This window comes from Ascaphus truei, chromosome 4 (genome assembly GCF_040206685.1).
Source record: "Ascaphus truei isolate aAscTru1 chromosome 4, aAscTru1.hap1, whole genome shotgun sequence".
Taxonomy (NCBI): domain Eukaryota; kingdom Metazoa; phylum Chordata; class Amphibia; order Anura; family Ascaphidae; genus Ascaphus; species Ascaphus truei.
In genome coordinates, this window is record NC_134486.1 from 7,967,370 (window position 1) to 7,990,211 (window position 22,842).

At 50.3% G+C, this 22,842-nt stretch overlaps 1 protein-coding gene across 2 annotated transcripts in view; it reads left to right on the forward strand.

Annotated features, from left to right (window-relative positions):
* The window catches only part of LOC142492563 (uncharacterized), a 76,055-nt gene that overhangs the window by 38,032 nt on the left and 15,181 nt on the right, over window positions 1-22,842 (forward strand). For both annotated transcript variants that reach the window (XM_075595293.1, XM_075595292.1), the window contains exons 5-6: window positions 16,747-16,851; window positions 17,499-17,612. In XM_075595293.1, the coding sequence (XP_075451408.1) occupies window positions 16,747-16,851; window positions 17,499-17,612 (219 nt within the window). The remainder of the gene's footprint in view (window positions 1-16,746; window positions 16,852-17,498; window positions 17,613-22,842) is intronic.

A 22,842-nucleotide genomic window follows, 5' to 3' on the forward strand; every position in this document is an offset into this window, starting at 1 on the left:
TATATTTATACCCGCGGCTCTCGGGCTGTATTGTGACGTTATATTTATACCCGCAGCTCTCGGGCTGTATTGTGACAGTATATTTATACCCGCGGCTCTCGGGCTGTATTGTGACAGTATATTTCTACCCGCGGCTCTCGGGCTGTATTGTGACGGTATATTTATACCCGCGGCTCTCGGGCTGTATTGTGACAGTATATTTATACCCGCGGCTCTCGGGCCGTATTGTGACAGTATATTTATACTCGCGGCTCTCGGGCTGTATTGTGACAGTATATTTATACCCGCGGCTCTCGGCTGTATTGTGACGTTATATTTATACCCGTGGCTCTCGGGCTGTATTGTGACGGTATATTTATACCCACGGCTCTCGGGCTGTATTGTGACATTATATTTATACCCGCGGCTCTCGGGCTGTATTGTGACGGTATATTTATACCCACGGCTCTCGGGCTGTATTGTGACAGTATATTTATACCCGCGGCTCTCGGGCTGTATTGTGACGTTATATTTATACCCGCGGCTCTCGGGCTGTATTGTGACAGTATATTTATACCCGCGGCTCTCGGGCTGTATTGTGACAGTATATTTATACCCGCGGCTCTCGGGCTGTATTGTGACAGTATATTTATACCCGCGGCTCTCGGGCTGTATTGTGACGTTATATTTATACCCGCGGCTCTCGGGCTGTATTGTGACGTTATATTTATACCCGCGGCTCTCGGGCTGTATTGTGACGTTATATTTATACCCGCGGCTCTCGGGCTGTATTGTGACGTTATATTTATACCCGCGGCTCTCGGGCTGTATTGTGACGTTATATTTATACCCGCGGCTCTCGGGCTGTATTGTGACGTTATATTTATACCCGCGGCTCTCGGGCTGTATTGTGACGTTATATTTATACCCGCGGCTCTCGGGCTGTATTGTGACGTTATATTTATACCCGCGGCTCTCGGGCTGTATTGTGACAGTATATTTATACCCGCGGCTCTCGGGCTGTATTGTGACAGTATATTTATACCCACGGCTCTCGGGCTGTATTGTGACAGTATATTTATACCCGCGGCTCTCGGGCTGTATTGTGACAGTATATTTATACCCGCGGCTCTCGGGCTGTATTGTGACAGTATATGTATACCCGCGGCTCTCGGGCTGTATTGTGACATTATATTTATACCCGCGGCTCTCGGGCTGTATTGTGACGTTATATTTATACCCGCGGCTCTCGGGCTGTATTGTGACGGTATATTTATACCCGCGGCTCTCGGGCTGTATTGTGACGTTATATTTATACCCGCGGCTCTCGGGCTGTATTGTGACGGTATATTTATACCCGCGGCTCTCGGGCTGTATTGTGACAGTATATTTATACCCGCGGCTCTCGGGCCGTATTGTGACAGTATATTTATACCCTCTGCTCTCGGGCTGTATTGTGACAGTATATTTATACCCGCGGCTCTCGGGCTGTATTGTGACGTTATATTTATACCCGCGGCTCTCGGGCTGTATTGTGACAGTATATTTATACCCGCGGCTCTCGGCTGTATTGTGACAGTATATTTATACCCGCGGCTCTCGGGCTGTATTGTGACAGTATATTTATACCCGCGGCTCTCGGGCTGTATTGTGACAGTATATTTATACCCGCGGCTCTCTGGCTGTATTGTGACAGTATATTTATACCCACGGCTCTCGGGCTGTATTGTGACAGTATATTTATACCCGCGGCTCTCGGGCTGTATTGTGACATTATATTTATACCCGCGGCTCTCGGGCTGTATTGTGACGTTATATTTATACCCGCGGCTCTCGGGCTGTATTGTGACGTTATATTTATACCCGCGGCTCTCGGGCTGTATTGTGACAGTATATTTATACCCGCGGCTCTCGGGCTGTATTGTGACGTTATATTTATACTCGCGGCTCTCGGGCTGTATTGTGACAGTATATTTATACCCGCGGCTCTCGGGCTGTATTGTGACGGTATATTTATACCCGCGGCTCTCGGGCTGTATTGTGACGTTATATTTATACCCGCGGCTCTCGGGCTGTATTGTGACGTTATATTTATACCCGCGGCTCTCGGGCTGTATTGTGACAGTATATTTATACCCGCGGCTCTCGGGCTGTATTGTGACGTTATATTTATACCCGTGGCTCTCGGGCTGTATTGTGACGGTATATTTATACCCGCGGCTCTCGGGCTGTATTGTGACAGTATATTTATACCCGCGGCTCTCGGCTGTATTGTGACAGTATATTTATACCCGCGGCTCTCGGGCTGTATTGTGACAGTATATTTATACCCGCGGCTCTCGGGCTGTATTGTGACGTTATATTTATACTCGCGGCTCTCGGGCTGTATTGTGACAGTATATTTATACTCGCGGCTCTCGGGCTGTATTGTGACATTATATTTATACCCGCGGCTCTCGGGCTGTATTGTGACGTTATATTTATACTCGCGGCTCTCTGGCTGTATTGTGACGTTATATTTATACCCGGTGCTCTCGGGCTGTATTGTGACGTTATATTTATACCCGCGGCTCTCGGGCTGTATTGTGACGTTATATTTATACCCGCGGCTCTCGGGCTGTATTGTGACAGTATATTTATACCCGCGGCTCTCGGGCTGTATTGTGACAGTATATTTATACCCGCGGCTCTCGGGCTGTATTGTGACGTTATATTTATACCCGCGGCTCTCGGGCTGTATTGTGACGTTATATTTATACCCGCGGCTCTCGGGCTGTATTGTGACAGTATATTTATACCCGCGGCTCTCGGGCTGTATTGTGACAGTATATTTATACCCGCGGCTCTCGGGCTGTATTGTGACAGTATATTTATACTCGCGGCTCTCGGGCTGTATTGTGACGTTATATTTATACCCGCGGCTCTCGGGCTGTATTGTGACAGTATATTTATACCCGCGGCTCTCGGGCTGTATTGTGACAGTATATTTATACCCGCGGCTCTCGGGCTGTATTGTGACGTTATATTTATACCCGCGGCTCTCGGGCTGTATTGTGACAGTATATTTATACCCGCGGCTCTCGGGCTGTATTGTGACAGTATATTTATACCCGCGGCTCTCGGGCTGTATTGTGACGGTATATTTATACTCGCGGCTCTCGGGCTGTATTGTGACGTTATATTTATACCCGCGGCTCTCGGGCTGTATTGTGACAGTATATTTATACCCGCGGCTCTCGGGCTGTATTGTGACAGTATATTTATACCCGCGGCTCTCGGGCTGTATTGTGACAGTATATTTATACCCGCGGCTCTCGGGCTGTATTGTGACGGTATATTTATACCCGCGGCTCTCGGGCTGTATTGTGACAGTATATTTATACTCGCGGCTCTCGGGCTGTATTGTGACAGTATATTTATACCCGCGGCTCTCGGGCTGTATTGTGACAGTATATTTATACCCACGGCTCTCGGGCTGTATTGTGACAGTATATTTATACCCGCAGCTCTCGGGCTGTATTGTGACAGTATATTTATACCCGCGGCTCTCGCACTGTATTGTGACGTTATATTTATACCCGCGGCTCTCGGGCTGTATTGTGACGTTATATTTATACCCGCGGCTCTCGGGCTGTATTGTGACGTTATATTTATACCCGCGGCTCTCGGGCTGTATTGTGACAGTATATTTATACCCGCGGCTCTCGGGCTGTATTGTGACAGTATATTTATACCCGCGGCTCTCGGGCTGTATTGTGACGTTATATTTATACCCGCGGCTCTCGGGCTGTATTGTGACAGTATATTTATACCCGCGGCTCTCGGGCTGTATTGTGACAGTATATTTATACCCGCGGCTCTCGGGCTGTATTGTGACAGTATATTTATACCCGCGGCTCTCGGGCTGTATTGTGACAGTATATTTATACCCGCGGCTCTCGGGCTGTATTGTGACGTTATATTTATACCCGCGGCTCTCGGGCTGTATTGTGACAGTATATTTATACTCGCGGCTCTCGGGCTGTATTGTGACGTTATATTTTTACCCGCGGCTCTCGGGCTGTATTGTGACAGTATATTTATACCCGCGGCTCTCGGGCTGTATTGTGACAGTATATTTATACCCGCGGCTCTCGGGCTGTATTGTGACGTTATATTTATACCCGCGGCTCTCGGGCTGTATTGTGACAGTATATTTATACCCGCGGCTCTCGGGCTGTATTGTGACGATATATTTATACCCGCGGCTCTCGGCTGTATTGTGACGGTATATTTATACCCGCGGCTCTCGGGCTGTATTGTGACAGTATATTTATACCCGCGGCTCTCGGGCTGTATTGTGACAGTATATTTATACCCGCGGCTCTCTGGCTGTATTGTGACGTTATATTTATACCCGCGGCTCTCGGGCTGTATTGTGACAGTATATTTATACCCGCGGCTCTCGGGCTGTATTGTGACAGTATATTTATACCCGCGGCTCTCGGGCTGTATTGTGAGGGTATATTTATACCCGCGGCTCTCGGGCTGTATTGTGACAGTATATTTATACCCGCGGCTCTCGGCTGTATTGTGACGGTATATTTATACTCGCGGCTCTCGGGCTGTATTGTGACGTTATATTTATACCCGCGGCTCTCGGGCTGTATTGTGACAGTATATTTATACCCGCGGCTCTCGGGCTGTATTGTGACAGTATATTTATACCCGCGGCTCTCGGGCTGTATTGTGACAGTATATTTATACCCGCGGCTCTCGGGCTGTATTGTGACAGTATATTTATACCCGCGGCTCTCGGGCTGTATTGTGACAGTATATTTATACCCGCGGCTCTCGGGCTGTATTGTGACAGTATATTTATACCCGCGGCTCTCGGGCTGTATTGTGACAGTATATTTATACCCGCGGCTCTCGGGCTGTATTGTGACAGTATATTTATACCCGCGGCTCTCGGGCTGTATTGTGACAGTATATTTATACCCGCGGCTCTCGGGCTGTATTGTGACAGTATATTTATACCCGCGGCTCTCGGGCTGTATTGTGACGTTATATTTATACCCGCGGCTCTCGGGCTGTATTGTGACAGTATATTTATACCCGCGGCTCTCGGGCTGTATTGTGACAGTATATTTATACCCGCGGCTCTCGGGCTGTATTGTGACAGTATATTTATACCCGCGGCTCTCGGGCTGTATTGTGACGTTATATTTATACCCGCGGCTCTCGGGCTGTATTGTGACAGTATATTTATACCCGCGGCTCTCGGGCTGTATTGTGACAGTATATTTATACCCGCGGCTCTCGGGCTGTATTGTGACAGTATATTTATACCCGCGGCTCTCGGGCTGTATTGTGACAGTATATTTATACCCGCGGCTCTCGGGCTGTATTGTGACGTTATATTTATACCCGCGGCTCTCGGGCTGTATTGTGACAGTATATTTATACTCGCGGCTCTCGGGCTGTATTGTGACGTTATATTTTTACCCGCGGCTCTCGGGCTGTATTGTGACAGTATATTTATACCCGCGGCTCTCGGGCTGTATTGTGACAGTATATTTATACCCGCGGCTCTCGGGCTGTATTGTGACGTTATATTTATACCCGCGGCTCTCGGGCTGTATTGTGACAGTATATTTATACCCGCGGCTCTCGGGCTGTATTGTGACAGTATATTTATACCCGCGGCTCTCGGGCTGTATTGTGACAGTATATTTATACCCGCGGCTCTCGGGCTGTATTGTGACAGTATATTTCTACCCGCGGCTCTCTGGCTGTATTGTGACAGTATATTTATACCCGCGGCTCTCGGGCTGTATTGTGACAGTATATTTATACCCGCGGCTCTCGGGCTGTATTGTGACAGTATATTTATACCCGCGGCTCTCGGGCTGTATTGTGACAGTATATTTATACCCGCGGCTCTCGGGCTGTATTGTGACAGTATATTTATACCCGCGGCTCTCGGGCTGTATTGTGACAGTATATTTCTACCCGCGGCTCTCTGGCTGTATTGTGACAGTATATTTATACCCGCGGCTCTCGGGCTGTATTGTGACATTATATTTATACCCGCGGCTCTCGGGCTGTATTGTGACGTTATATTTCTACCCGCGGCTCTCTGGCTGTATTGTGACAGTATATTTATACCCGCGGCTCTCGGGCTGTATTGTGACGATATATTTATACCCGCGGCTCTCGGCTGTATTGTGACGATATATTTATACCCGCGGCTCTCGGCTGTATTGTGACAGTATATTTATACCCGCGGCTCTCGGGCTGTATTGTGACAGTATATTTATACCCGCGGCTCTCGGGCTGTATTGTGACAGTATATTTATACCCGCGGCTCTCGGGCTGTATTGTGACGATATATTTATACCCGCGGCTCTCGGCTGTATTGTGACGATATATTTATACCCGCGGCTCTCGGCTGTATTGTGACAGTATATTTATACCCGCGGCTCTCGGGCTGTATTGTGACAGTATATTTATACCCGCGGCTCTCGGGCTGTATTGTGACAGTATATTTATACCCGCGGCTCTCGGGCTGTATTGTGACGATATATTTATACCCGCGGCTCTCGGCTGTATTGTGACGGTATATTTATACCCGCGGCTCTCGGGCTGTATTGTGACAGTATATTTATACCCGCGGCTCTCGGGCTGTATTGTGACAGTATATTTATACCCGCGGCTCTCTGGCTGTATTGTGACAGTATATTTATACCCGCGGCTCTCGGGCTGTATTGTGACGTTATATTTATACCCGCGGCTCTCGGGCTGTATTGTGACAGTATATTTATACCCGCGGCTCTCGGGCTGTATTGTGACGGTATATTTATACCCGCGGCTCTCGGGCTGTATTGTGAGGGTATATTTATACCCGCGGCTCTCGGGCTGTATTGTGACAGTATATTTATACCCGCGGCTCTCGGGCTGTATTGTGACATTATATTTATACCCGCGGCTCTCGGGCTGTATTGTGACGATATATTTATACCCGCGGCTCTCGGGCTGTATTGTGACAGTATATTTATACCCGCGGCTCTCGGGCTGTATTGTGACAGTATATTTATACCCGCGGCTCTCGGGCTGTATTGTGACGTTATATTTATACCCGCGGCTCTCGGGCTGTATTGTGACGTTATATTTATACCCGGTGCTCTCGGGCTGTATTGTGACGTTATATTTATACCCGCGGCTCTCGGGCTGTATTGTGACAGTATATTTATACCCGCGGCTCTCGGGCTGTATTGTGACAGTATATTTATACCCACGGCTCTCGGGCTGTATTGTGACAGTATATTTATACCCGCGGCTCTCGGGCTGTATTGTGACGTTATATTTATACCCGCGGCTCTCGGACTGTATTGTGACAGTATATTTATACCCGCGGCTCTCGGGCTGTATTGTGACGTTATATTTATACCCGTTGCTCTTGGGCTGTATTGTGACAGTATATTTATACCCGCGGCTCTCGGGCTGTATTGTGACGTTATATTTATACCCGCGGCTCTCGGGCTGTATTGTGACGTTATATTTATACCCGTTGCTCTCGGGCTGTATTGTGATGTTATATTTATACCCGTTGCTCTCGGGCTGTATTGTGATGTTATATTTATACCCGTTGCTCTCGGGCTGTATTGTGATGTTATATTTATACCCGTTGCTCTCGGGCTGTATTGGGACGTTATATTTATACCCGCGGCGCTCGGGCTGATTTGTGATGTTATATTTATACCCGCGGCTCTCGGGCTGTATTGTGACAGTATATTTATACCCGCGGCTCTCGGGCTGTATTGTGACAGTATATTTATACCCGCGGCTCTCGGGCTGTATTGTGACGTTATATTTATACCCGCGGCTCTCGGGCTGTATTGTGACAGTATATTTATACCCTCGGCTCTCGGGCTGTATTGTGATAGTATATTTATACCCGCGGCTCTCGGGCTGTATTGTGATAGTATATTTATACCCGCGGCTCTCGGGCTGTATTGTGACAGTATATTTATACCCGCGGCTCTCGGGTTGTATTGTGACAGTATATTTATACCCGCGGCTCTCGGGCTGTATTGTGACGTTATATTTATACCCGCGGCTCTCGGGCTGTATTGTGACAGTATATTTATACCCGCGGCTCTCGGGCTGTATTGTGACGTTATATTTATTCCCGCGGCTCTCGGGCTGTATTGTGACGTTATATTTATACCCGCGGCTCTCGGGCTGTATTGTGACGTTATATTTATACCCGCGGCTCTCGGGCTGTATTGTGACGTTATATTTATACTCGCGGCTCTCGGGCTGTATTGTGACGTTATATTTATACCCGCAGCTCTCGGGCTGTATTGTGACAGTATATTTATACCCGCGGCTCTCGGGCTGTATTGTGACGTTATATTTATACCCGCGGCTCTCGGGCTGTATTGTGACAGTATATTTATACCCGCGGCTCTCGGGCTGTATTGTGACAGTATATTTATACCCGCGGCTCTCGGGCTGTATTGTGACATTATATTTATACCCGCGGCTCTCGGGCTGTATTGTGACGTTATATTTATACCCGCGGCTCTCGGGCTGTATTGTGACATTATATTTATACCCGCGGCTCTCGGGCTGTATTGTGACGTTATATTTATACCCGCGGCTCTCGGGCTGTATTGTGACGGTATATTTATACCCGCGGCTCTCGGGCTGTATTGTGACGTTATATTTATTCCCGTTGCTCTCGGGCTGTATTGTGACGGTATATTTATACTCGCGGCTCTCGGGCTGTATTGTGACGGTATATTTATACCCGCGGCTCTCGGGCTGTATTGTGACAGTATATTTATACCCGCGGCTCTCGGGCTGTATTGTGACGGTATGTTTATACCCGCGGCTCTCGTGCTGTATTGTGACGGTATATTTATACCCGCGGCTCTCGGGCTGTATTGTGACGGTATATTTATACCCGCGGCTCTCGGGCTGTATTGTGACATTATATTTATACCCGCGGCTCTCGGGCTGTATTGTGACGGTATATTTATACCCGCGGCTCTCGGGCTGTATTGTGACAGTATATTTATACCCGCGGCTCTCGGGCTGTATTGTGACGGTATATTTATACCCACGGCTCTCGGGCTGTATTGTGACAGAATATTTATACCCGCGGCTCTCGGGCTGTATTGTGACAGTATATTTATACCCGCGGCTCTCGGGCTGTATTGTGACAGTATATTTATACCCGCGGCTCTCGGGCTGTATTGTGACGTTATATTTATACCCGGTGCTCTCGGGCTGTATTGTGACGTTATATTTATACCCGCGGCTCTCGGGCTGTATTGTGACGTTATATTTATACCCGCGGCTCTCGGGCTGTATTGTGACGTTATATTTATACCCGCGGCTCTCGGGCTGTATTGTGACAGTATATTTATACCCGCGGCTCTCGGGCTGTATTGTGACAGTATATTTATACCCGCGGCTCTCGGGCTGTATTGTGACGTTATATTTATACCCGCGGCTCTCGGGCTTTATTGTGACGTTATATTTATACCCGCGGCTCTCTGGCTGTATTGTGACAGTATATTTATACCCGCGGCTCTCGGGTTGTATTGTGACATTATATTTATACCCGCGGCTCTGGGGTTGTATTGTGACGTTATATTTATACCCGCGGCTCTCGGGCTGTATTGTGACAGTATATTTATACCCGCGGCTCTCGGGCTGTATTGTGACAGTATATTTATACCCGCGGCTCTCGGGCTGTATTGTGACAGTATATTTATACCCGCGGCTCTCGGGCTGTATTGTGACGTTATATTTATACCCGCGGCTTTCGGGCTGTATTGTGACAGTATATTTATACCCGCGGCTCTCGGGCTGTATTGTGACGTTATATTTATACCCGCGGCTCTCGGGCTGTATTGTGACGTTATATTTATACCCGCGGCTTTCGGGCTGTATTGTGACAGTATATTTATACCCGCGGCTCTCGGGCTGTATTGTGACAGTATATTTATACCCGCGGCTCTCGGGCTGTATTGTGACAGTATATTTATACTCGCGGCTCTCGGGCTGTATTGTGACGTTATATTTATACCCGCGGCTCTCGGGCTGTATTGTGACGTTATATTTATACCCGCGGCTCTCGGGCTGTATTGTGACGTTATATTTATACCCGCGGCTCTCGGGCTGTATTGTGACAGTATATTTATACTCGCGGCTCTCGGGCTGTATTGTGACGTTATATTTATACCCGAGGCTCTCGGGCTGTATTGTGACGGTATATTTATACCCGCGGCTCTCGGGCTGTATTGTGACAGTATATTTATACCCGCGGCTCTCGGGCTGATTTGTGACAGTATATTTATACCCGCGGCTCTCGGGCTGTATTGTGACGGTATATTTATACCAGCGGCTCTCGCACTGTATTGTGACAGTATATTTATACCCGCGGCTCTCGGGCTGTATTGTGACGTTATATTTATACCCGCGGCTCTCGGGCTGTATTGTGACAGTATATTTATACCCACGGCTCTCGGGCTGTATTGTGACGGTATATTTATACCCGCGGCTCTCGGGTTGTATTGTGACGTTATATTTATACCCGCGGCTCTCGTGCTGTATTGTGACGTTATATTTATACCCGCGGCTCTCGGGCTGTATTGTGACATTATATTTATACCCGCGGCTCTCGGGCTGTATTGTGACAGTATATTTATACCCGCGGCTCTCGGGTTGTATTGTGACAGTATATTTATACCCGCGGCTCTCGGGCTGTATTGTGACGTTATATTTATACCCGCGGCTCTCGGGTTGTATTGTGACAGTATATTTATACCCGCGGCTCTCGGGCTGTATTGTAACAGTATATTTATACCCGCGGCTCTCGGGCTGTATTGTGACAGTATATTTATACCCGCGGCTCTCGGGCTGTATTGTGACGTTATATTTATACCCGCGGCTCTCGGGCTGTATTGTAACAGTATATTTATACCCGCGGCTCTCGGGCTGTATTGTGACAGTATATTTATACCCGCGGCTCTCGGGCTGTATTGTGACAGTATATTTATACCCGCGGCTCTCGGGCTGTATTGTGACGGTATATTTATACCCGCGGCTCTCGGGCTGTATTGTGACGTTATATTTATACCCGCGGCTCTCGGGCTGTATTGTGACGGTATATTTATACCCGCGGCTCTCGGGTTGTATTGTGACGGTATATTTATACCCACGGCTCTCGGGCTGTATTGTGACGTTATATTTATACCCGCGGCTCTCGGGCTGTATTGTGACAGTATATTTCTACCCGCGGCTCTCTGGCTGTATTGTGACAGTATATTTATACCCGCGGCTCTCGGGCTGTATTGTGACAGTATATTTATACCCGCGGCTCTCGGGCTGTATTGTGACGGTATATTTATACCCGCGGCTCTCGGGCTGTATTGTGACGGTATATTTATACCCGCGGCTCTCGGGCTGTATTGTGACAGTATATTTATACCCGCGGCTCTCGGGCTGTATTGTGACAGTATATTTATACCCGCGGCTCTCGGGCTGTATTGTGACAGTATATTTATACCCGCGGCTCTCGGGCTGTATTGTGACGTTATATTTATACCCGCGGCTCTCGGGCTGTATTGTGACAGTATATTTATACCCGCGGCTCTCGGGCTGTATTGTGACGTTATATTTATACCCACGGCTCTCGGGCTGTATTGTGACAGTATATTTATACCCGCGGCTCTCGGGCTGTATTGTGACAGTATATTTATACCCGCGGCTCTCGGGCTGTATTGTGACAGTATATTTATACCCGCGGCTCTCGGGCTGTATTGTGACAGTATATTTATACCCGCGGCTCTCGGGCTGTATTGTGACGGTATATTTATACCTGCGGCTCTCGGGCTGTATTGTGACGTTATATTTATACCCGCGGCTCTCGGGCTGTATTGTGACAGTATATTTATACCCGCGGCTCTCGGGCTGTATTGTGACAGTATATTTATACCCGCGGCTCTCTGGCTGTATTGTGACGGTATATTTATACCCGCGGCTCTCGGGCTGTATTGTGACAGTATATTTATACCCGCGGCTCTCGGGCTGTATTGTGACGTTATTTTTATACCCGCGGCTCTCGGGCTGTATTGTGACGTTATATTTATACTCGCGGCTCTCGGGCTGTATTGTGACGTTATATTTATACCCGCGGCTCTCGGGCTGTATTGTGACGTTATTTTTATACCCGCGGCTCTCGGGCTGTATTGTGACGTTATATTTATACCCGCGGCTCTCGGGCTGTATTGTGACGTTATATTTATACTCGCGGCTCTCGGGCTGTATTGTGACGGTATATTTATACCCGCGGCTCTCGGGCTGTATTGTGACGTTATATTTATACCCGCGGCTTTCGGGCTGTATTGTGACATTATATTTATACCCGCAGCTCTCGGGCTGTATTGTGACAGTATATTTATACCCGCGGCTCTCGTGCTGTATTGTGACGTTATATTTATACTCGCGGCTCTCGGGCTGTATTGTGACATTATATTTATACCCGCGGCTCTCGGGCTGTATTGTGACGGTATATTTATACCCACGGCTCTCGGGCTGTATTGTGACAGTATATTTATACCCGCGGCTCTCGTGCTGTATTGTGACAGTATATTTATACCCGCGGCTCTCGGGCTGTATTGTGACAGTATATTTATACCCGCGGCTCTCGGGCTGTATTGTGACATTATATTTATACCCGCGGCTCTCGGGCTGTATTGTGACGGTATATTTATACCCGCGGCTCTCGGGCTGTATTGTGACGGTATATTTATACCCGCGGCTCTCGGGCTGTATTGTGACATTATATTTATACTCGCGGCTCTCGGGCTGTATTGTGACAGTATATTTATACCCGCGGCTCTCGGGCTGTATTGTGACGTTATATTTATACCCGCGGCTCTCTGGCTGTATTGTGACAGTATATTTATACCCGCGGCTCTCGGGCTGTATTGTGACGTTATATTTATACCCGCGGCTCTCGGGCTGTATTGTGACGTTATATTTATACCCGCGGCTCTCGGGCTGTATTGTGACAGTATATTTATACCCGCGGCTCTCGGGCCGTATTGTGACAGTATATTTATACCCGCGGCTCTCGGCTGTATTGTGACAGTATATTTATACCCGCGGCTCTCGGGCTGTATTGTGACGGTATATTTATACCCGCGGCTCTCGGGCTGTATTGTGACGGTATATTTATACCCGCGGCTCTCGGGCTGTATTGTGACAGTATATTTATACCCGCGGCTCTCGGGCTGTATTGTGACAGTATATTTATACCCGCGGCTCTCGGGCTGTATTGTGACAGTATATTTATACCCGCGGCTCTCGGGCTGTATTGTGACAGTATATTTATACCCGCGGCTCTCGGGCTGTATTGTGACGTTATATTTATACCCGCGGCTCTCTGGCTGTATTGTGACGGTATATTTATACCCGCGGCTCTCGGGCTGTATTGTGACAGTATATTTATACCCGCGGCTCTCGGGCTGTATTGTGACGTTATTTTTATACCCGCGGCTCTCGGGCTGTATTGTGACGTTATATTTATACCCGCGGCTCTCTGGCTGTATTGTGACAGTATATTTATACCCGCGGCTCTCGGGCTGTATTGTGACGGTATATTTATACCCGCGGCTCTCGGGCTGTATTGTGACGTTATATTTATACCCGCGGCTCTCGGGCTGTATTGTGACAGTATATTTATACCCGCGGCTCTCGGGCTGTATTGTGACGTTATATTTATACCCGCGGCTCTCGGGCTGTATTGTGACGTTATATTTATACCCGCGGCTCTCGGGCTGTATTGTGACAGTATATTTATACCCGCGGCTCTCGGGCTGTATTGTGACGGTATATTTATACCCGCGGCTCTCGGGCTGTATTGTGACAGTATATTTATACCCGCGGCTCTCGGGCTGTATTGTGACGTTATATTTATACCCGCGGCTCTCGGGCTGTATTGTGACAGTATATTTATACCCGCGGCTCTCGGGCTGTATTGTGACGGTATATTTATACCCGCGGCTCTCGGGCTGTATTGTGACAGTATATTTATACCCGCGGCTCTCGGGCTGTATTGTGACGGTATATTCATACCCGCGGCTCTCGGGCTGTATTGTGACGTTATATTTATACCCGCGGCTCTCGGGCTGTATTGTGACAGTATATTTATACCCGCGGCTCTCGGGCCGTATTGTGACAGTATATTTATACTCGCGGCTCTCGGGCTGTATTGTGACAGTATATTTATACCCGCGGCTCTCTGGCTGTATTGTGACAGTATATTTATACCCGCGGCTCTCGGGCTGTATTGTGACGTTATATTTATACCCGCGGCTCTCGGGCTGTATTGTGACGTTATATTTATACTCGCGGCTCTCGGGCTGTATTGTGACAGTATATTTATACCCGCGGCTCTCTGGCTGTATTGTGACAGTATATTTATACCCGCGGCTCTCGGGCTGTATTGTGACAGTATATTTATACCCGCGGCTCTCGGGCTGTATTGTGACGTTATATTTATACCCGCGGCTCTCGGGCTGTATTGTGACAGTATATTTATACCCGCGGCTCTCGGCTGTATTGTGACGGTATATTTATACCCGCGGCTCTCGGGCTGTATTGTGACAGTATATTTATACCCGCGGCTCTCGGGCTGTATTGTGACGTTATATTTATACCCGAGGCTCTCGGGCTGTATTGTGACGTTATATTTATACCCGCGGCTCTCGGGCTGTATTGTGATGTTATATTTATACCCGCGGCTCTCGGGCTGTATTGTGACGGTATATTTATACCCGCGGCTCTCGGGCTGTATTGTGACATTATATTTATACCCGCGGCTCTCGGGCTGTATTGTGACAGTATATTTATACCCGCGGCTCTCGGGCTGTATTGTGACGTTATATTTATACCCGCGGCTCTCGGGCTGTATTGTGACGTTATATTTATACCCGAGGCTCTCGGGCTGTATTGTGACGTTATATTTATACCCGCGGCTCTCGGGCTGTATTGTGACGTTATATTTATACTCGCGGCTCTCGGGCTGTATTGTGACAGTATATTTATACCCGCGGCTCTCGGGCTGTATTGTGACAGTATATTTATACCCGCAGCTCTCGGGCTGTATTGTGACGGTATATTTATACCCGCGGCTCTCGGGCTGTATTGTGACAGTATATTTATACCCGCGGCTCTCGGGCTGTATTGTGACAGTATATTTATACCCGCGGCTCTCGGGCTGTATTGTGACGGTATATTTATACCCGCGGCTCTCGGGCTGTATTGTGACGGTATATTTATACCCGCGGCTCTCTGGCTGTATTGTGACAGTATATTTATACCCGCGGCTCTCGGGCTGTATTGTGACAGTATATTTATACCCGCGGCTCTCGGGCTGTATTGTGACAGTATATTTATACCCGCGGCTCTCGGGCTGTATTGTGACGTTATATTTATACCCGCGGCTCTCGGGCTGTATTGTGACAGTATATTTATACCCGCGGCTCTCGGGCTGTATTGTGACGTTATATTTATACCCGCGGCTCTCGGGCTGTATTGTGACATTATATTTATACCCGCGGCTCTCGGGCTGTATTGTGACAGTATATTTATACCCGCGGCTCTCGGGCTGTATTGTGACGTTATATTTATACCCGCGGCTCTCGGGCTGTATTGTGACGTTATATTTATACTCGCGGCTCTCGGGCTGTATTGTGACAGTATATTTATACCCGCGGCTCTCGGGCTGTATTGTGACAGTATATTTATACCCGCGGCTCTCGGGCTGTATTGTAACGTTATATTTATACCCGCGGCTCTCGGGCTGTATTGTGACATTATATTTATACCCGCGGCTCTCGGGCTGTATTGTGACAGTATATTTATACCCGCGGCTCTCGGGCTGTATTGTGACGGTATATTTATACCCGCGGCTCTCGGGCTGTATTGTGACAGTATATTTATACCCGCGGCTCTCGGGCCGTATTGTGACAGTATATTTATACCCGCGGCTCTCGGGCTGTATTGTGACTGCTATATATGGTCTCCCTGTATCTCCTTTATAAGTATTATTTTTTCGTTCTGTATGCGCTTTAAAGTAGGGGCATTTACATGTCAGGAGAAGGAGTGACGCCTATTTTGTTTTAAGCTAGAATAATATATACAAGTTGCACACAGTCACTAAACCCAAACAGACGTGGCACACAGTCACTAAACCCAAACAGACGTGGCACACAGTCACTAAACCCAAACAGACGTGGCACACAGTCACTAAACCCAAACAGACGTGGCACACAGTCACTAAACCCAAGCAGACGTGGCACAAAGTGTCACTAAACCCAAACAGACGTGGCACAAAGTGTCACTAAACCCAAACAGACGTGGCACAAAGTGTCACTAAACCCAAACAGACGTGGCACACAACGCTACACACATTGTGGAACTTTTGTGTTGTGTGCAGAAAACACAGTAAACAGCTTAGCTCTTGGAGCCGGGATCTGTATTAGCGACAGGAGGAGGCCGTGCAGAGATTGAATGTACCGGTGATCCGGCGTCGCCGTGCAAGCACCGGGAAATCGCCTTTCCCAGCAGTTTATCTGCAGGATAAATGTATGCGAGACACACACAGATTAGTGGCAGGAAAGCCGTGAGGCCGGTGGTGCGGACGTGCGACTACCGCAGCCGCGGGCCAGAGCTAATGCAGCCATGTGTTTTTCTGAGCAGACTGGCGGCCGGATATCCTGCTGCGGATAAATGACCAGGGGTTAGAGACCACTTCCAGCGAGACGGAGGACTCTGAGGGAGTGAGGAGCACCACGTCTGAGACAGGTGAGTGTGCGCTGCGCCTAATCCCTCACTCCCTCTCCTAGTGCCCAGCAGTGTGAGTGAGGAAAGAGTCACACCTCTCTCTCAGGGGGGGGGTGTTATCAGTTCCCCCCCCCTCCTCATATTTGTGTATCTTCCCTCCACATCTTGTTTTTTGGTCAGTGCAGGTGTCTCTAATACTCTATGGGCCATATTCGCTAAGTAGTGCTATGCCTTAAGACACTTTCAAGTGAATGGGCTGTAAAGTGCTTTTCTGATGCCGCAAGGACCGTTTTTACTAAGTGGTGCTGTGTCACATATGGTCCTTGGTGCCTCTATCATTATCTGATAGATCTTTCACTACAATGTTCTCTCTCTTGCCCTGCCCCTTTCCTTGTAGATTCTTCTCTCTCCTCCCCCCTTTCTCCCTCCCGGGGTGGGGAGGGGGTCTCCGTGTTACCCGGCCGTTCTTTGCTCTGCTCTGGCAGTGTTTGCAGTTCTGTGTTATAACGCTCTGCCCCATAACAGCTGATTGTGAGATAGTGAGTGACAGAAGCTATTCACAATCACGGCGCCTGTATCCAGACACAGAAGCAGGTAGCCGCTGTGTGACCTGCACAATGTGTGGCGAGTGTTACAGCGGTCGTGGTTTTTGTGCCATGTATTTTCAGGCTTCACAGAGGGCACCTCCGACCTGTTACTGAATATTAAACAAGAAGAGGAGCTTTACTGCAGCAACCCGTATGACTCCCAAGCAGAAATGGACAGGCAGTGCCCTAGCCCAGGTACTGAGCGCACACTATCTTCTGATGGAGAAATAACGTACTGCGCCGCCCCATGACATCTCCGTGCTGTCAGGTCACACATACCACTGCTCACACGCAGAGCTGGGGACACACCATGACATCTCCGTGCTGTCAGGTCACACATACCACTGCTCACACGCAGAGCTGGGGACACACCATGACATCTCCGTGCTGTCAGGTCACACATACCACTGCTCACATGCAGAGCTGGGGACACACCATGACATCTCCGTGCTGTCAGGTCACACATACCACTGCTCACATGCAGAGCTGGGGACACACCATGACATCTCCGTGCTGTCAGGTTACACATACCACTGCTCACATGCAGAGCTGGGGACACACCATGACATCTCCGTGCTGTCAGGTTACACATACCACTGCTCACATGCAGAGCTGGGGACACACCATGACATCTCCGTGCTGTCAGGTCGCACACTGCTCACACGCAGAGCTGGGGACACACCATGACATCTCTGTGCTGTCAGGTCACACATACCACTGCTCACATGCAGAGCTGGGGACACACCATGACATCTCCGTGCTGTCAGGTCACACATACCACTGCTCACACGCAGAGCTGGGGACACACCATGACATATCCGTGCTGTCAGGTCACACGTTCCACTGCTCACATGCAGAGCTGGGGACACACCATGACATCTCCGTGCTGTCAGGTCACACATACCACTGCTCACATGCAGAGCTGGGGACACACCATGACATCTCCGTGCTGTCAGGTCACACATACCACTGCTCACATGCAAAGCTGGGGACACACCATGACATCTCCGTGCTGTCAGGTCACACATACCACTGCTCACACGCAGAGCTGGGGACACACCATGACATATCCGTGCTGTCAGGTCGCACATACCACTGCTCAAATGCAGAGCTGGGGACACACCATGACATCTCCGTGCTGTCAGGTCACACATACCACTGCTCACATGCAGAGCTGGGGACACACCATGACATCTCTGTGCTGTCAGGTCACACATACCACTGCTCACATGCAGAGCTGGGGACACACCATGACATCTCCGTGCTGTCAGGTCACACATACCACTGCTCACACGCAGAGCTGGGGACACACCATGACATCTCCGTGCTGTCAGGTCACACATACCACTGCTCACACGCAGAGCTGGGGACACACCATGACATCTCTGTGCTGTCAGGTCACACATACCACTGCTCACATGCAGAGCTGGGGACACACCATGACATCTCTGTGCTGTCAGGTCACACATACCACTGCTCACATGCAGAGCTGGGGACACACCATGACATCTCCGTGCTGTCAGGTCGCACATACCACTGCTCACACGCAGAGCTGGGGACACACCATGACATCTCCGTGCTGTCAGGTCACACATACCACTGCTCACACGCAGAGCTGGGGACACACCATGACATCTCCGTGCTGTCAGGTCGCACATACCACTGCTCACACGCAGAGCTGGGGACACACCATGACATCTCCGTGCTGTCAGGTCGCACATACCACTGCTCACACGCAGAGCTGGGGACACACCATGACATCTCCGTGCTGTCAGGTTACACATACCACTGCTCACATGCAGAGCTGGGGACACACCATGACATCTCCGTGCTGTCAGGTCGCACATACCACTGCTCACACGCAGAGCTGGGGACACACCATGACATCTCCGTGCTGTCAGGTCACACATACCACTGCTCACATGCAGAGCTGGGGACACACCATGACATCTCCGTGCTGTCAGGTCACACACTGCTCACACGCAGAGCTGGGGACACACCATGACATCTCCGTGCTGTCAGGTCGCACATACCACTGCTCACATGCAGAGCTGGGGACACACCATGACATCTCCGTGCTGTCAGGTCACACATACCACTGCTCACACGCAGAGCTGGGGAAACACCATGACATCTCCGTGCTGTCAGGTCACACATACCACTGCTCACACGCAGAGCTGGGGACACACCATGACATCTCCGTGCTGTCAGGTCACACATACCACTGCTCACACGCAGAGCTGGGGACACACCATGACATCTCCGTGCTGTCAGGTCGCACATACCACTGCTCACACGCAGAGCTGGGGACACACCATGACATCTCCGTGCTGTCAGGTCGTACACTGCTCACATGCAGAGCTGGGGACACACCATGACATCTCCGTGCTGTCAGGTCACACATACCACTGCTCACACGCAGAGCTGGGGACACACCATGACATCTCCGTGCTGTCAGGTCACACATACCACTGCTCACACGCAGAGCTGGGGACACACCATGACATCTCCGTGCTGTCAGGTCACACATACCACTGCTCACATGCAGAGCTGGGGACACACCATGACATCTCTGTGCTGTCAGGTCACACATACCACTGCTCACATGCAGAGCTGGGGACACACCATGACATCTCCGTGCTGTCAGGTCACACACACACTGCTCACACGCAGAGCTGGGGACACACCATGACATCTCCGTGCTGTCAGGTCGCACATACCACTGCTCACACGCAGAGCTGGGGACACACCATGACATCTCCGTGCTGTCAGGTCGCACATACCACTGCTCACATGCAGAGCTGGGGACACACCATGACATCTCCGTGCTGTCAGGTCGCACATACCACTGCTCACATGCAGAGCTGGGGACACACCATGACATCTCCGTTCTGTCAGGTCACACATACCACTGCTCACATGCAGAGCTGGGGACACACCATGACATCTCCGTGCTGTCAGGTCACACACACACTGCTCACATGCAGAGCTGGGGACACACCATGACATCTCCGTGCTGTCAGGTCACACACACACTGCTCACATGCAGAGCTGGGGACACACCATGCCATCTCCGTGCTGTCAGGTCACACACACACTGCTCACACGCAGAGCTGGGGACACACCATGACATCTCCGTGCTGTCAGGTCGCACATACCACTGCTCACATGCAGAGCTGGGGACACACCATGACATCTCCGTGCTGTCAGGTCACACATACCACTGCTCACATGCAGAGCTGGGGACACACCATGACATCTCCGTGCTGTCAGGTCACACATACCACTGCTCACACGCAGAGCTGGGGACACACCATGACATCTCTGTGCTGTCAGGTCACACATACCACTGCTCACACGCAGAGCTGGGGACACACCATGACATCTCCGTGCTGTCAGGTCGCACATACCACTGCTCACACGCAGAGCTGGGGACACACCATGACATCTCTGTGCTGTCAGGTCACACATACCACTGCTCACATGCAGAGCTGGGGACACACCATGACATCTCCGTGCTGTCAGGTTAAACATACCACTGCTCACACGCAGAGCTGGGGACACACCATGACATCTCCGTGCTGTCAGGTCACACATACCACTGCTCACACGCAGAGCTGGGGACACACCATGACATCTCCGTGCTGTCAGGTCACACATACCACTGCTCACACGCAGAGCTGGGGACACACCATGACATCTCCGTGCTGTCAGGTCACACATACCACTGCTCACATGCAGAGCTGGGGACACACCATGACATCTCCGTGCTGTCAGGTCACACACTGCTCACATGCAGAGCTGGGGACACACCATGACATCTCCGTGCTGTCAGGTCACACATACCACTGCTCACATGCAGAGCTGGGGACACACCATGACATCTCCGTGCTGTCAGGTCGCACATACCACTGCTCACATGCAGAGCTGGGGACACACCATGCCATCTCCGTGCTGTCAGGTCACACATACCACTGCTCACACGCAGAGCTGGGGACACACCATGACATCTCCGTGCTGTCAGGTCGCACATACCACTGCTCACATGCAGAGCTGGGGACACACCATGACATCTCCGTGCTGTCAGGTCACACATACCACTGCTCACATGCAGAGCTGGGGACACACCATGACATCTCCGTGCTGTCAGGTCACACATACCACTGCTCACACGCAGAGCTGGGGACACACCATGACATCTCCGTGCTGTCAGGTCGCACATACCACTGCTCACACGCAGAGCTGGGGACACACCATGACATCTCCGTGCTGTCAGGTCGCACACTGCTCACATGCAGAGCTGGGGACACACCATGACATCTCTGTGCTGTCAGGTCACACATACCACTGCTCACACGCAGAGCTGGGGACACACCATGACATCTCCGTGCTGTCAGGTCGCACATACCACTGCTCACACGCAGAGCTGGGGACACACCATGACATCTCCGTGCTGTCAGGTCGCACATACCACTGCTCACATGCAGAGCTGGGGACACACCATGACATCTCCGTGCTGTCAGGTCGCACATACCACTGCTCACACGCAGAGCTGGGGACACACCATGACATCTCCGTGCTGTCAGGTCGCACATACCACTGCTCACATGCAGAGCTGGGGACACACCATGACATCTCCGTTCTGTCAGGTCACACACACACTGCTCACATGCAGAGCTGGGGACACACCATGACATCTCCGTGCTGTCAGGTCACACACACACTGCTCACATGCAGAGCTGGGGACACACCATGCCATCTCCGTGCTGTCAGGTCACACACACACTGCTCACACGCAGAGCTGGGGACACACCATGACATCTCCGTGCTGTCAGGTCGCACATACCACTGCTCACACGCAGAGCTGGGGACACACCATGACATCTCCGTGCTGTCAGGTCGCACATACCAGTGCTCACATGCAGAGCTGGGGACACACCATGACATCTCCGTGCTGTCAGGTCACACATACCACTGCTCACACGCAGAGCTGGGGACACACCATGACATCTCCGTGCTGTCAGGTCACACATACCACTGCTCACATGCAGAGCTGGGGACACACCATGACATCTCCGTGCTGTCAGGTCACACACTGCTCACATGCAGAGCTGGGGACACACCATGACATCTCCGTGCTGTCAGGTCACACATACCACTGCTCACATGCAGAGCTGGGGACACACCATGACATCTCCGTGCTGTCAGGTCGCACATACCACTGCTCACATGCAGAGCTGGGGACACACCATGACATCTCCGTGCTGTCAGGTCGCACATACCACTGCTCACATGCAGAGCTGGGGACACACCATGACATCTCCGTGCTGTCAGGTCACACACACACTGCTCACATGCAGAGCTGGGGACACACCATGCCATCTCCGTGCTGTCAGGTCACACACACACTGCTCACACGCAGAGC